Source organism: Pelodiscus sinensis, chromosome 29 (assembly GCF_052426305.1).
Source record: "Pelodiscus sinensis isolate ZL-2025 chromosome 29, ASM5242630v1, whole genome shotgun sequence".
NCBI classification, from domain to species: domain Eukaryota; kingdom Metazoa; phylum Chordata; order Testudines; family Trionychidae; genus Pelodiscus; species Pelodiscus sinensis.
The window spans coordinates 13,440,038-13,455,433 of record NC_143080.1 but is presented as its reverse complement, the minus strand read 5'-3'; the positions used below and the strand labels follow the sequence as shown (position 1 = coordinate 13,455,433).

Genomic DNA, 15,396 nt, shown 5'->3' with positions numbered 1-15,396 from the left:
CCCCTCCCTGGGAGCAGCTCAGAAGCCACCATGCCACCCGGGCCCCACAACCAGCACTGGGGACAGCAGAGAGATGCCAGGCTCAGCCTCCTACCCCCACTGAACCCACAACTAGCAACAGCTTCCCTTCCACCAGTAGGACGGCGACTGCAGGCCCAAAGCCGTTAAGAGCAAATGGAGGATGAACTTCAGCCACTTCTATAACTTGAGGGTCATCAGCCCCTAGAGTCCCAGGCTGTAAGGCCAGAAGGCACAGCCCTGCTCCCCGAGTCTGAGCTCCTGCACAACACAGGCCCTAGAAATTCCCCACAAGAATTCCTGGGTCACCCACAGCCCCATGTGTCTTCACCTTTGACTGGGTTCTATGGACCAGCTCTGGCTCTTAGAGAAGCGGATGGTTTCAATAGAGCGCTCTTGTATCTGAATCCTGGCAGATTAATGTCTTGCCTTTCCAGGGCAGAAAAACCCATTGGCTCCTTCTTTTTCTTCCAGGCTGTGTTCCTTCTTTGAAAGACTCACCTCAAAAGAGCACAGACACAGCCGAGTGCTCCGGGTGGTGGTCCAACCTGCAGCAGCCGAGGCATGCGCCGGCCTCAGCCAGCAGGAGCAGGCCTTGCCAGAGGAGCCCAAGAGAACCAGAGGCTCCTGGAAGATCCTGTCAGGCATAAGAAGACTCTGTGCCTGCAGCCAGTGTGGCAGCTTCCCGGCAGAGGCTGAGGAGGAGAGAAGAGCTTCCTCTCCCAGGCGGTGGACACGCTTCTCCCTGAAGAAGAGGAAGAAGAACTCAGCGGAGAAGCAGGAGGAGCAAGAGGAGGAGAAGCCACCGGAGAGCCCAGACAAAGACCAGCTGGATCCCACAGGTGAGGATACAACCCACCCGGTGAGAGGGGAGCATGTGAGGGACACTGACCCCAGTCACTGTACAAGCCTTGAGCATTAGGGCCGTCTCCTGGGACAGCGATGGGCTCCTCAGAGGCTGGAATCCATCGAGTGCCAGACGCTCTGGTACAGGGGGGCAGGTTCCTCCCTGAAGTGGGAAGAACAGACAATGGCAGGGCACAGCTCTCTGGGGGTCTGGCATCCCCAACCTAATCCGGCACCTCCCTCCCTTCCAGATACCCTACCCCAGCCGGCTCCTGCACCTTCCCTCCTGTTCAGACCTCACCGCCTCCAGCACCCAAAGTCCCAGGCCACTCCAGCACCCTACCCCCCACCCACACTCCCACCCTTACTCCCTTCTGCGCCACTATCCTTATCCCATGCCCTGGCAGCCACCTCCCGCACACCGAACCCCTCATCTTGGACTCACCCCAAAAGCTAGGGCAGGTCATACAAATCTACTATCACGGGTATGGAAAAGAGGTAATCTGGCCCATAGGAATCCTTGAACTCTGGTCCTTTCTTGTCTCCCTCCGCTCTCCATGGGGCTGGAGCACCGGAGGGGTGAATCCTAACACCAAATCCCCCCCCCCCCCGGCCCCTTTGCTTAATTATTTTGATTTTGATTAATAATGTTTCCTTTCTTACCAGTTATACACCTCCCAGCCCCGTGTTATAGCTCCAGTCATCTTTCTCTGCCTGGATCCTCTATTTTGGGAGCTGGGCCCAGAAGGCTCAAGCAAATCCCCCCCCCCCCCCTTCGATCTCCCCAGCAGGCCACCCAGCCTCTCCTGGAAATGGCTTGGGGAGCCACAATACAAATTTTGACTCAAGCAAGGGAGGGGGCTGCTCGGCTCCAAAAGTTTGAAACAGGAGCTCGGGCAGGGAGGGGGTAGCTCAGGGTGTAGAAAGAGAAGCAGCGAGGGGCTGTGTGTGAACAGGGGGTAACTACGTGCTGTGCCAGGAGGGCTCCCCTACAGCCCCTGTTCCCGGAGGGCTCTGGTGGCCACGGAGCCAGGTCCCCTCTCACCGGCTGTCAGACAAGGGGGTAGGAGCAGTGTTCCCGCTAAGATTTTCCAACCTTGGGCCGACTGAATTTTCTCATGTGCAACACCAATATCGCGGTGGTGTGTGGTGTGTGGACCCAAACCCGTGGGTATAAATATGTATTTTCAATAGGCCGTGGGTGTGGAAGAAAATATATTGGGTGTGAATTGGGGAGAGCAGGGGCAAAGGAGCAGGCAGAGAATAAACAGAACTGAATGAGCATCAGGGGAGTGTAACGGGAGAAAACAGGATCCCTGCTGGGCCAATTCCCCAGCGGGAGGCAGGGGAGGAGGAGGGTGCGAGGGAGGCTGCTGCCCTGTTCGCAGTTCACCGCGCAGGGAAGACTTGGAGCAAAGTAGAGAAGTTGGCCTGATCTGAAGGCGCCTGTAACCTCCCCAGCTTTCCCATGTGGGCGGTGGCAGCCAATGCAGCACAATTGATCCCTCCTCCCCTTCAGCATGGGCTGGGTCACATGATCCCCCAAGTACGTCCTGGCTCCCTGATTTGCTCCCCCAGCCAGTACGGACCCTGCAGGGGGATGGGAGGGGTGGGGGGACGGGGTGGAGGCTGGAGGCAGGACACCCTCCTCCACCACAGGAGAGCGAGTGCCCCATGTCCTTCCCCAGCCAATCAGGAAAGGGATTCGCACGCAGCTTCCAGGGATCCTTGGATGGGAGCCGAGGGGCAGCTCCAACCCCCTGCGCCAGCAGCAGCTGCTGGAGAGGAGGGAACAGAACCGTTAAAAAGGGACCAGGGGTCACCCCGTCCAAAGGTCGCAGCAGCTCTCAACTGGGAACTGGGCTGGGCTGGGCCATCACTTCCTGGGGTGTCACACGGGAAACGAGGCCTGTTCCCATCACTGCAGGAAGGGGGCGAGGGCCGGGGAGAGGAGAACGCACCGTGGGAGAGACTCTGCCCCTAGGGGAGAGAAGCCCAGTGGGGAGAGCCCCCAGCTGAGAGTCATGGGAGCGGCGCTCTCTGCTCGGCCCTGCAAGCACCTTGCTGTGTGACCCTGGGCAAGTCACGTCAGGGCTCTGGGCCCCGTGTCCTGCTGTCGCCCAGGGTAACACATTCAAACCAGCGCGTCTCCTCTGCTCCAGGGGTGGAGAACGAGCTCTCCCAGAAGACGCCCAACGGGGCGGAAGGGAGCGAAGAGGAGGAGGAACCAGACCGCCGGCCCACCCCATTAGCACAGAGCAGCGCCCACATGACTATGGGAATGAGGCTTGTGACTGAGCCAATGGGAAGCATCCCCTGCGGGGCGCGTGACTATGTGCCGGAGCCGGTGTCTCTCAGAGGAGGACGCCCCCCCCCCCCGGCTCAGGGACCAAAGGAAACACTCCTACGTGTGACCAGCTCCCTGGAGCAAAGCCGTGTAATATGGGGGCTTTCTGGGAGCACCACGCCGAGGGTGGAAGCAGGGCTCTGCAAGAGCTCTCCAAACCCTTGCCTGGCACCGGGGGAGGCTGCTCAATCAAAGGTCTCAGCAGGCTCCTCCATGCTCACTAGGCTCTGCCAGCCCCCAGGGAGCGAGTGTCCCAGGGCAGCTGCCCAGTGGAAATGCTCAGTCCCTACAGGCTCTGCCCCTGTTCATTGCAGACCCTCGGGGAGCCCCCTGCCTCAGCCCAGCCCACAGCCCTGCTGCTGGCAGCCGTGAAGGCTCTGCCGGCCCCCGCCCTGGAGAGTTTTCGGGCGGCGGAGGAGGCGCTGAGAGCCACCGTGTCCCAGCACAGCGCCCGCATGGAGCGAGTAAGAGACGCCCGGCAAGGGGCAGGGGCGTGTGGGGAGAGGGGCTGGGAGAACTGGCTCTGAGGAAACCGGCCCTGGGGCACAGGGTCCCGGTCTGGCAGGTCGGCTCAGCCCCTTTCCATTCGGTGCTGGGGTGGGCAGGTGTTTCCAGAGCTCTGCGCGCTGGAGCTCGGACACGTCCCTGGGGCCAGCCCAGCCCCATGGCAGGTGGGTCACAGCCCCGCCCTGGAGCGCGGCAATGACAGAGTCTGCCGAGGGGTCACCACGCTGGGCTCCCGGAGCGGACGGGGTTTCCTCACGTGCCCTGCAGGGCCCTCGTGTGACCCACCGGTGCAGCAGGAACCATTTGGCTTTGCACTTTGCCCCGGTGCCTGTGATGTGTGATCCTGCTGCCCGGCCCCACCGGCTCCGGTGCCCCCTCCCCCGGAATTAGACTGGTGCAGGGAGGGCTCTGCCCGAGTCCATTTCTACAGCCCCTTCCTAGGAGGTGTGAGCATCAGTCACTGCCCTGATCAGTTGAGCTCCATCGCCCTCTGGGGAGGCAGGAATTCTACCCGCGTGACACGGGGACCTGGGACCAAGAGCGGCTCAGTGACTTGGTGACGTTCCTGCCCTTCTCCGAGCGCCGTCTGCCAGGAGGGGTGACCTGGCAGGAGGCCGCTCTTGGGCAATCCCCCCCCCTCAGCTTTCTGGCTGCCTCCAGGTGGGAGACGTCGTGGGAGAGATTTTCACCTGGCTGGACGACGTCGAGGACCCCAGAGCCAGAAGAGCCGCGCTGGGAACCATCGCCCTGCTGGCTCGCGCCCACCCCCGGGACGTGGTTCCAGCCTGTGTGGCCCACGCGCCGCCATGGGAGAGGTAGGGAGAGGCTGTTATCACCTCAGCCCGATTTCCCCTCCCCTCCTCCTCCAGGGCAGAGCGCGGGAAAGGCCTGGCAGGCCACAGCGATGGAGCAAGCTCCCTGCTGGGCACGGGGCTGTCCCTGCCTCCTGAGGGGAGATGCCCAGGCCCAGCTCCTTGGAAACCAGCCCCTCCCTCTTCCCTGCCCAGAGTGCAGACGTGACAGGTCCCTGGAGAGTTCCAGCAGGCTCCTGATTTCTGTGGTCACCCCCCTTCCCGCCAGCTCCACCAGAGGGGCAGGACCAGGCTCTGGGGAGCATCCCTGGGCCGTGACTCCAGCGTAAATGTCACCGAGCAGCCTTTGGTGCAGGCTGGGCTGGGTGGTGTCACGCTGTGCGCAGCCCCAGGGCAGTTACTGGAAGCAGCGGCACAGGCTGCAGGAGCAATGAGGCCTCTGGGGAAGGGAATAAATGAAAAGCTCGCGGAAGGGACTCACCTGCCTCAGCCTTCCAGCCCCCGGGCGTCTCCTCTAAGGCCCCCTTTCCCGCCGGCCTTCCCAGCCTCTCCCTGGGGAGACAAGGGGGGGCAAGCAGGGACGCTCTGATTTCGGTTTCTGACCTTGCAGAGGTGCCAGGGAGCTGTGGAAGGCCTTGGGGGAAGAAGCACAGCTCTCCCGCCACGTGCTGCACCAGCTGCTGGACAAGCTCCGGAAGAGCCACCGGGAGGAGAGGAGCCGCAGCGTGTCTCTGGCCGTAAGTGAGACTGGAGCTGTCACGTAGCGAACTCGCCACCGAACACGGAGGCCCCTCACTTGGAGCTCAACCCCGTGTGCGTCCCAATGCTCCAAATCAACCCTGCAGCTCCCTGCACACAGGGCTTAACTCCCTGTGCTCCAAATCAACAGGGCAGCTCCCTGCACACAGGCCTAGCAGCCAGAGGTGTGTTAGAACTCCTGGTGGGATTGGTGTGGAGGGGCAGGGGGACCCAGGCCACCCTCTCCACCGGGTCCCAGTGCACCCTGTCAGCGTTGGAGTGGGGCACCACTAGCTGGGTGGGGAATCCAGCCGAAAGACGCCAAGCACCCGGGGTTCAACTACCCGCCCTGGGCTGCTTCCTGCCAGCTTCTCTCCCATCCTGAGCGCCGTCTCTTTCCTCCAAACCGGGGCTTCTGCTGAGGTTCCCTGCTGACTGGTGACGGCGTCCGGGTGCACATGCGCTTCTCCTCGGGAGCCCCAGCGGCACCTCTGCACCCGTAGGCCTCAGCCCTGTCTGAGCTGCTCCACCGGCCTTTCTAGCTACCTCCAGCTGGAGCCCGCCCAGCACGCCTGTGGGGGTGCGACCTTCTCTGCTAGGCAGCCAGGCTTCACCTCTGCAGCCCCAGTGCAGGGTCGGGACACCACGTGCCAGGGCTGATCTCCACTCTGAGCACAGAACGTGGGGACCTGCAAGAAAACTTAAAAAAAAAGATTCACACAGAGCAATTCAAACCAGCCAAAAGTAAAGAAAAATACCCACCTGACGACTAGATTCCCTTTCCCCCTTTATTTACTCATGATCTTTTCTTACTTCATTTCATTTCCATACCCAAAGTGCAAAGGGTAACGTCTGAGCGAGTAATTTTCCATAGAAGGTGGGGAGAGTGTTCCACGTTCCCATCCACAGTGATTTTTATGAACCCCAGAGAAGTGAGCTGCCCCTGTGTCTGTGCCAGGCATAGAACTCCCCAGAGAGAGAGCCAGAGACCCCAGGGAAAAGACCTGCCCTTGCTGGGAGGTTTAACCCAAATAAGAACAGTTGGAGGGTGAGTTTGTAAGAGGCTCGAGTGTGTGTTAAAACTACGGATGCGTTTCTTCTTATTTGACATTTGTAATTCACTTTGCTCTGCCCTTTCTCACTTGCAAACACATAAATCCCACAGCTTGTGCTTAATAAAATCACTTTTGTTCACTATCAAGCGTTGTGTAAACAGTTGTGACCTCAGACCAGAATAGACTCAATGTCTGTATAGCTCTGGGGGCGGGGCAGGGTCTCTGCTCTGTGCCTCGGCTGGGGGAGACCAGGAGACCTGGCCCAGCAGGACAGTGTAGCGAGAAGCTCTTGAGTGCCAAGAAGCGAGTGTCAGCGGCTTTGCCAGCGCTCTGGGAAACGCCCCCAAGGAGTCTTCTGTGATCGCGCCCGTGACACGGAGCCTGCCGGGGGCAGGCAGGAATGGGCGCAGCGACACCGCCCGGTGCCCCTCGCTGAAACTGTCTCCCTGCTTGAGGACTACGTGGCCTCAGAGGAGCCAGGGAAGCCAGACCCCAAGCCGGGGCATCTGAGAGAGTCAAAGAAGCAGCACGGTCGGGGTCCCTCTAACTGGGGCAGGAGGATTGGAACCCGACCCGGCAGAAGTTCCCATTGACCCTGGTGAAGTAGTTTGGGATCTTGGGGGGATGTTCTCCAAGAGCAAAGGAGTGACCCAACCCTCCAAGGCCTGGCAGCAAGGGGCAGACACAAGCCAGGGAGATGGTCAATCTCAGTGCTGGCCCCAGGGGTCCTGGTTTGAGATCAGCAAGGAACTTAGATCTGGTGGCACCCTTCTAGAAGAGCAGCACAAGCCATTAGTCTACCCTCCTGCTAGTGGGCTACGCTGTTATGCTTAAACGAAGCACACGAGATCTTTTATGGGGCAAAGGCAGTACGCCGCATTGATTGAGAATACAACAGTTGCTTATGCTTTTCAAACACACACCTACACACAAAACATCATGCATACACAGCTCTGCCAGATGATATAGTTACCAGTCCAGAGTCTGTGTCCATCTAGTGGCCAGGTAGATTGAACACAGGGGGGAGCAGGGCCTTGTCGGTCGATCGATCCGATACTCCTCTCCAGATAGTGTGGCAGACGAACGCAAAGTTCCATAGCAAAGCGCCCTGCTTTATATATTCCTCCTTCTTGTTAAAATCCATGGATCTCGCTCTGTCCGCTTGTGACCGGAATGTTATCTTTTGATGTGAGTGTTCCCAGAACATCTCTCGAAGGTTCATCCTGTTGTCTGTTGTCCTTTCAGGGGGCTTGCTCCGCTCTAAGGCTCGTCAATCTGCCAATTATCCCATCTTCTCATGAGTAGGGGTACTCATTGATAGTTATGGATGACTCCTCTGCAGTCAGGTTGTCTCATCCTCTGTATCGAGCTTAAGCAACGGAGGGGAAGAAGCACACTTAGTTTTTACTACAGGCCCAGAACACACAAGCAGCCCTGCACGATGGGGGAGTGAAAACGAGGACCTGCAAACCATGAGCTGCTGGAAAGTCAGTCGCCGGGAGCAACGTGGGGTCTGGACTGAAACTGCATCGACCTCCCGGCATCGCCCCGGCTCCCTGCTGCTTGTGGCACTGGAGTTACTCAGGCAGCAGAGGGATCGTGGGATGCCCTGTACATGCGCCTAGAAGTTTGGGTCTCCTCATGATGGTGTCACCCCCTCCGGTCAGGCCTGGGAAGGCGAAGGGCGAGGGCTAGGCCATGGAGAGAGATAATGGGGAATAATGTCAGCTGGACTCTTCTGATCTTTCCAAGAGGTTCCCTTCTGCGCCCATTCTAGCAATGGAAGACGGGTCAGGGGCCATCACATCTCCCCTCCCCCCGAGGAACTAACCCTCCTTCCTCAGAAGCCACAAGGATGTGAGAAACGGCACCAGCATGACAGCAAAATGCCATGGGAGCGGATGGGAGGTGGGGACAGCTCAGTGACTTTTCTGTCTCGTTCTGACTCCAGGCTATGGACACGCTCTATGAGATCTTTTTCCTGTGGGGATACCGAGAAGCCATCTTGCAAATGTTTCCCCACTTGCTCCTCCTCTGCGTCAGGCAGGTGCAGCATGTGCTGGACCTGCGCCTGCCAGGGACCTGGACGGCCAGCCAGAAATCCAGCCCTGAGGGATCCAGCCGCCTCAGCCCCTTGAGGTAACGGCAGAAAGGAAGGGGAGGAACAGATTTGATCTGCTGCACCCGCAGGTCACACACGGCCCCTGCGGAGCCCAGGCGCAGTTCTGGGCAGGTCTGTCTGGGGGGAGCGGTGCTGGGCACCCGTGTGCTTGTGAGTCACGCTTGCTCCTCTGACCCCGCCCACAGGCTGGCTCCTTCCCAGCACAGGCAGGGACCACGTCGGTACCTCCCCATGCGCCACCTGCCGAAGTGTTAGGGCCTCGGCCCCACAAGGCCCCAGCCCAGGGCAGGGTCGCCAGAGCACATGCAGAGAGAGCAAGGCCGGCAGCACTGGGGCCCGGCCCGGCAGGGGGGCCGTGTCACAGGCAGGCAGGAGCAAGAGGGACCATGAAGCTGATTCCGTGTGGACTCCCCTGGGGGGAGCCGGGGAGCCCGAAGGCACCTCAGCTGCTGCAAACGGGCAGAGTTTTGCTCCCTCGCACCAGCTAAGGATCTGGCCCATGTGCCCAGTGACCTGGTGCCTGCCCCAGCGAAGAGTCGGGTGTTGGACCATTGGGAGCGAGGGCACCGAGCATCTGCAGAAGCTGCAGTGTCGCCACCTGCCAAAACCTCAGTGAGCCCCGACAGGGTGCTGGGTCCATCCCGGGGGAAACCGGCTACTGCTGACCATGCCTTGTGCCCCAGGACTTGAGCAGGTTGGGCTGCAGTAGATTTCTGACACCAGGATTTTTTTTCTTTTTGAGTTTAGCACGTCCCTGGAGGCCGTGAAGACCCTCTTTTCCATGCCCAGATACTGGAAGGAATTTGCCAGTATCCAGTTACAGCAGGGCTGGGAAATGATCGCCTCCCGCCATCACTTCCCCCGAGGGGTGGGCTTGATCGCAAGGTAGGAGTCTCAAGTTTCCTCTTCCTGCGGCCTGTCTGGGCAATGGGAGTTGGGCGGGAGATCCTCCTCTGCCCCAGCCGGCCCTCTCAGCCCCGCAATGCGGGAGGGACTGTCTCCCCCTTTGGTAATCCCTGGGACTTTCCCTTTGCTCTTCCAGAACCATGGTCGAGCACCGGAACCCACAGGTCCCTGTGGTTCTCAGAGAGGCCATCGCCATCGTGCAGAGTCGGGAGGAGGAGGAGGCGCTGAGAGAAATCGCCCTGACTTTCTGCACCGAGGTGAGAGTCCGGAGCGGCCTGGCACATGTGGGCTTGTGCAGAGCAGCTCAGACCCCTCCTGGGCCAATAGGGGCTGGGGCCCATGGCCAGCGGTTCAGCAATCTCACAGCCAGCCAGCCCCTCTGCCCACGCAGATACTAGCGGGACTGGGCAGAGTGGAGGGGGGCAGGGTGAGATTGCTCCTGGCTGCATGCACCTCCCTGGGACATGTGACAAGAGGAGATGTTTCTCCAGCACCCCAAGCCCGGGCCTCTCTCCTCGCCTTCCCCTGGGGTTTCTTTTTCCTCTGCCACAGCGCTCTGCCCAGGACGCTTAGCGGTGCCCAGAGAGTCCTCTGTCCCTGGAGTTCATTAGGCGCTTGTGGATTAGTTGCCCTTCTAGGAATGGACCATTTCAAACACCAGCCACTGGCTCCTTCACTCCAGAGATTTTGTGCAGCAGAAAGTGGCCAGTTGGCAAAGATGATGGAGCAGGCACAGAGCAAAGGCAGATTTCTGCTCCTTAGCCTGACGCTGATTTTCTCTTTCCAGTTTCTCCAGAGTCCTTCCATCCTCAGCACTGTCACCAAATCAGACCTCCAGGAACACCTGATGGAATGGAGCCGAGACAACAACCCTGCGATACGGAGGCTCTGTCTGCGAGGCCTGGCCAGTGTTCTCTTCTGGCCGGGGAAGGTGAGGGCACATCTCAGGGCTTGCTGGGGTGACTGCTGGCTAGCCAGTGTGGGGAACAGCAGTGCTCTGTGTGGCTGGTTTGGTGCCTCAGAGGGAGGGCCCCAGTCGTGGGCTGGAAGTTGCCCTGTCTCTGAGGAGTTTGCCTTTGACTTGGCTCTCAGTGGTGCCCTGGGGAGCCCCGATCTGACACCAGGGGACCGAGGAAGCCTGTGGTGCTCCCAGCGCCCAGTTCCTGGGGGTGCGTTACTGAGCAAACCAGGCACGAGGGGGTGTCCCTGCTCCCAGGCAGAGCATGGTCAGTGGAGGCAGTGGGGAGGGGAAGGAGACTCAGGTCGTCGCTCAGGGAAGTGGGGGGTTGGGAGTCGGGCAACAAAGCACAGACTTGGCAACGGCAGAGGAGTCGGGGGGCGGGGTCAGAGCTCGGTGGGCGGGGCCTGGGGCGGCTCTCGGCAGGCGACAGGGCAGGCTCTGCTCAAGGGCCAGGGGTGCAAAGCACCTGGCGGAGCGGCAGGAGAAGGACTTTCTCCCCTGCTGGGGGCTGGGCCGTCCCTGGGGTCTGGCCGATGGGGAGGGAGGGTCCAGCCCCTGCCCCAGGCTGCGTCCCAGGACAGTGGGGAGCTGCCTTCTGCATTCCCACAGGGGCAGTTGATACGGGCCCAGCTGCCCGGGACCATCGCCATGTTCTGCGCCACGGACGCAAGGACTGTCCTGGAGGCCATGACGGAGGCGGCAGACGCCATCTACCTGCTCGCCGGGGAGGGGCTTGGCTCCATCTCCCAGGACATGGCAGCCAGCCTGCGCCCGCTCATTGACCACGTAAGGCTGGGAACCCCGGAGAAGCACATTCCCCCTCCCTCCTCTCCCTGCCACCCTGCTATGTCCCTGCCCAGCCCCTTCCCCCCTCAGGCCGGCCACGCAGCACCCAAGGGGGCCCCTGCCAAGGGTGGGGCGTCTCCGACGCAGCCCCCTCCCTGGCAGAGCCCTTCTGAGCCAACCTGAGCGCCAAGCTCCCAGCCCTGCTGCAGCCTCCCCCCCCGAACCTCCTGTCCCCAGATCCTCCCCCGCCTGCTGCTGCTCCCCAAGGGGGCAGGCGTGAGCGCCAGGCCCCAGGGCCCCGGGAGGGGAGCCCAGAGCAGCCTCTGTGGCCAGGGACACGGCCCGGCTCTCACCGGCTTCCCCGCCCCCGCGTGTCCTTGCCAGGAGAGGGGCAGTGTCCGCTCAGCCGCCATTTCCCTGCTGGGCACCATGCTGAGCGGGGTGAAGGACCCAGACAAACTGGCCGTGCAGCAGGAACTCACCAGCTGCCTGCTCCCGCTGCTGCTCCACCTGGCAGACGAGGAGCAGAGCGTGATCCTGGTAAGTGCCGCGCTCGGTATTTCCAGAGAGCAAAGCGCCAGAGTCCCCTGGGCCCCACCCGTCTCCAGAGCCCCTGCCCAGCCAGGGCCACTGGGGACGTGCAGGGGCCACAGGGGAGGGCCCCTGGGCTCAGACCCCTTGGGGTCCCAGAGCGGCCTGGCGCTGCCGTTGCCGTCTCTGCGCAGAAGGGCTGAGCTGTGGAGATCCCGTCCGGCTCTCGCCAGCCAGTTCTCAACCCCTCCCCTGAGCAGCCTCCCTTTGGGAACAAGGGGCAGGAACCTCCCCTGGCAGCGAGAGCAGGAGCCCAAGGAGCAGGGAGGAGGGGACGTGCCCCAGACGCTCCCTCTCTCAGCGAGGCCCCTCGCTCTCCCCTTGTGCTGCAGAGCTGCAAAGTGACCCTCTTCCGCTGCGCCGTGTTCCTCGGCTGGGCCAATCGGAAGAGTCTCTTCTGCAGCCTGGCCTGGGACGGCTCCTCGCAGCTCTTGCCGTGCGTCGGGAAGTGCCTGGTAGGTGTGTTCTTTGGGCCCGCAGAGCAGTGAGTGGGGAGCTCAGGGAGACCTTTCTAGCCCCACCCCCCGAGCACCCAGGGGGTTCTCCACCCCGCTCGTCACGCAGGGACATCAGAGGCAGCCCCTCCTAGAAGGGCTCCCGTGGGGTCCTGCCCCTTTTGCTTGTGGGGTGGGCACAGCGGCTGTGCACCCTGCTCCTGCCCTCCACTCCCCTGCTGCCCTGCAGGCCCTGTGGGGTTAGGACACTGGGACTGCTGGGCACCCTCTGCATCCGGCCCTTCCGAGAGGGGCAGCTCCATCGTCTGGGCTCCTACTGGCTCTTGCCCTGCCCTCCCTCTGAGCTTCAGCAGCCCTGGCCTGCCCGCTGTGGGCAGATCACGTTGTCTGCACTGAGCATTTCTCCCTGCTCTGTTCCTAGATGGAGAATAACGAGAGGAACATCCCCAGGCTCCTGTTCCAGGCTTTAAAGTATCTGGAAAGCTCCCAGCCGTCCATCCGCCATTCTGCAGCCCTGTTCATCGGTAAGCAGAGCAAACCCACGTGAGCTTTTCCCGTGCTTCCTTCAAAGCTCTTTTTCCACTTCCCACTCCGTTCTCTGGGACCAGGGGGAATTTTCACTAGTTTCATTGAACAATCAGTTCAATAGGTTACGATGTTATCACAAACATGCGCTGCCCATCCCGACAGTCTCATCCAATCGCATTAATGGCTCTAGTCTCTCCAGCCTAACCAGCATCTCTTCCTCCTTGTCAGTTCTGGGCTTTCATTGTCTGTCATCCCGCTGAGACACATGGGCACAGACAGACATAGCCCGGATCCGATATGTTTTGTTCTCTGCTTGTGTGGTGGTGAGCCTGGGCCAGGCAGAACTCAGCTTTCCCAAAGGTCCCCCCCGCTATACGTCTTTCAGTGAGCTTACAGACAAATTAAGTGTCTCCCAAGCACAACTTAGCTTTTTGGGTCACTTGGCTTAAGAGCTGCATCACAATGCCAGTGGGAGGGGGGAAGAGGAGAGCTCCCTGCAGAAGTCGTAAGGACACTGCACATTTAGCATTCTGGGGACACGTCTGTTTGAATTAATAAAAAATGAACATGAACCGAAAGGGGTTTCAGGACAAGCATCAGCCAGCAACTCAGGAGCCTCCTGCAACTGCAAATGTGAAACATGGATATAACATGGAAGAGTTAGTTGAATAAAATATCAGCCCTATTGTGTTTTTGTGTATTATTTAGTCCTTCCCATCCCTAACATGCTGCTTCAAGGTCTGCAGCTTAACACTGGTGATCATGTGCTATTTCCTAAATTAACAGAAGTCAGGTTATCTACCAGAATGACACACAGGGTGCTCTCTTAGCTGGTGTAAAATGCTACTCCCAGCTATAAATTACGATGTGTCACTGAGGAGATTTGCACTAGTGTTTGAAGAAATTTGAAAAGTAATACCAGTGGGAAACTTGATTTAAATCAACGCACCCTGCCTGACAAGCACCAGAATCCGACAGTGGGGATCTGCGTGTGCCAGAATTCACATTTACTGCAAGCTGGAGGGAGCCACTTTGCCATTTGGTCCCTTCCAACTTCTCCTGCCCACAACTTTTTGGCCACATCTCCAGGAAACCAGCAAGATGTAATTTCAGTCTCCTTTGCAATCGGCCTTTCAGTGACTTCTGGGGTCGGATGCTTTCTCCCATGTGCTTCGTGCCACATCGAAGGGCCGGGTATTGAATTTCCCAAGGGCTGTCTTGTGGGAATGGCTGAATCTTTAGCAATTTTCAGGGATGATGTTGAAAAGTCCTGAGCTCCGGGGTATTCCTTGTCTGTTTAGGAGAGACCATCCACCATTGGCGGAGACAGTGAGTGCAGATGGCATCTTCTGCCTGTGTGAAGGTAAGGAAACAGCTCTGGGCGTTCGGGCATCTGTGGGCAGTATGAGACCTGAACACAGCTGCCCCAGTGTCTGTCTCTGTCTGGGGACAGTGCTTAAGGGGGAAGAATGGTCTTGCTGGTCAATGTAAGACTGGGAGTCAGGAGATTTGAGCCACCAGGAGCAACTCTGTGCCTCACCTTCCCCACCTGTAAAATGGGGATAAGAACACAAAGGCTCTCAAGGGAGGCCGCCCAGAACTGAAGATGACTAGTCAGTAGGAGGAGGAGAAGGATTCTTACCCTCTGTCACAAAAAGTTCCACCACCTGCTCCCCTCCACTAGAGAGGTTGTAGGCCAGGGACCTTCACCCAGAGTTGGGTTCTTGGCTCCTAGGCCATCCCGTGTGGGCCCCCAGGAAACACCTTTCCCTGCCACCTCTGGAGCACTGAAGGTGGCACAATTGCACAAAGGATTCGGTAGAAGTTAGGAGCCAACGCCCCTTTGTTGCTCTGCACCTAAATGCCAGAGTTACGGTTGCTGTCGTGTTCCCGTGGCAAAGGCCATTCGGAAGCAAAGATTTCCCAGCCACCTGTGACAGCAGCTCTGTGAGTTTTCCAAGCCATTTCCTCTTTCTTTCAGCTTTCCAGGAAGTGCCGTTAAGATCAGACAGGACCACAGCGATCGTCCTGAATGAACATTTTAAATGGCTGCAGAAGCTTGCGAACCTCGTGTGGGGTGCGTTTTGATTAGGGAGCGGCACCGACACAGAAGGACTCTTCATCCTGCCACGGTACGTACAACACACGGGAGCAGCTCTTTGGAGCCGGGGCTGGGCCGTGGGGTGGGTATTCACAAGGGACATCAGCTTCCGTAGCAGAGTCCAGCCCAGAGACACCTGGGAAGACGTTCCGAGACTCTCGCAAAGCCAGGGCCCTGGGCAGCCAATGGGGGTACGTCTACACTACAGCGCTAATTGGAACTAACGCATCCAGACTAAAAAACTAGTTCGAATTCGCGTTTTGCTAATTCGAACTAGCATGTCCACATTAAGTGGACCCTGAACCGCGGTTAAGGCTGGCCGGAAGCAGTGCCGGCAGGACATCAGATGAGGACTTAGAGCATGGTGCTGCTGTCATAGGCTAGCCAAGGGCAGTGCTTAAAGTGACCCGACCCCCACCCCGGACAGACAGTTCTCAGGGGTGCCCCGCTTGCGAAGCAGTCCTGGCTTGGAGTGCCCTGAGTGCCCACACTGGGCACATCACAGCACTCGGCCATCAGACCGGCTGCACTTGCCGCAGGCTGCCATCTGGGGAGGGGGGCAATTGGGGGGCTGCAGGAGAGCTTCCACCCCCAGAAGCCTGCAGAGCCAGCCCAGTCCTCCC

The 15,396-nt window shown here is 59.5% G+C and overlaps 1 protein-coding gene across 1 annotated transcript in view; it reads left to right on the top strand.

Moving 5' to 3' along the window:
- LOC142826418 (killer cell lectin-like receptor subfamily B member 1) overlaps positions 1-15,396 on the top strand; it is a 63,164-nt gene that overhangs the window by 26,923 nt on the left and 20,845 nt on the right. The window contains exon 2 of the mRNA XM_089773902.1: positions 13,974-14,035. Coding sequence (XP_089630028.1) covers positions 13,974-14,035 — 62 coding nt within the window. The remainder of the gene's footprint in view (positions 1-13,973; positions 14,036-15,396) is intronic.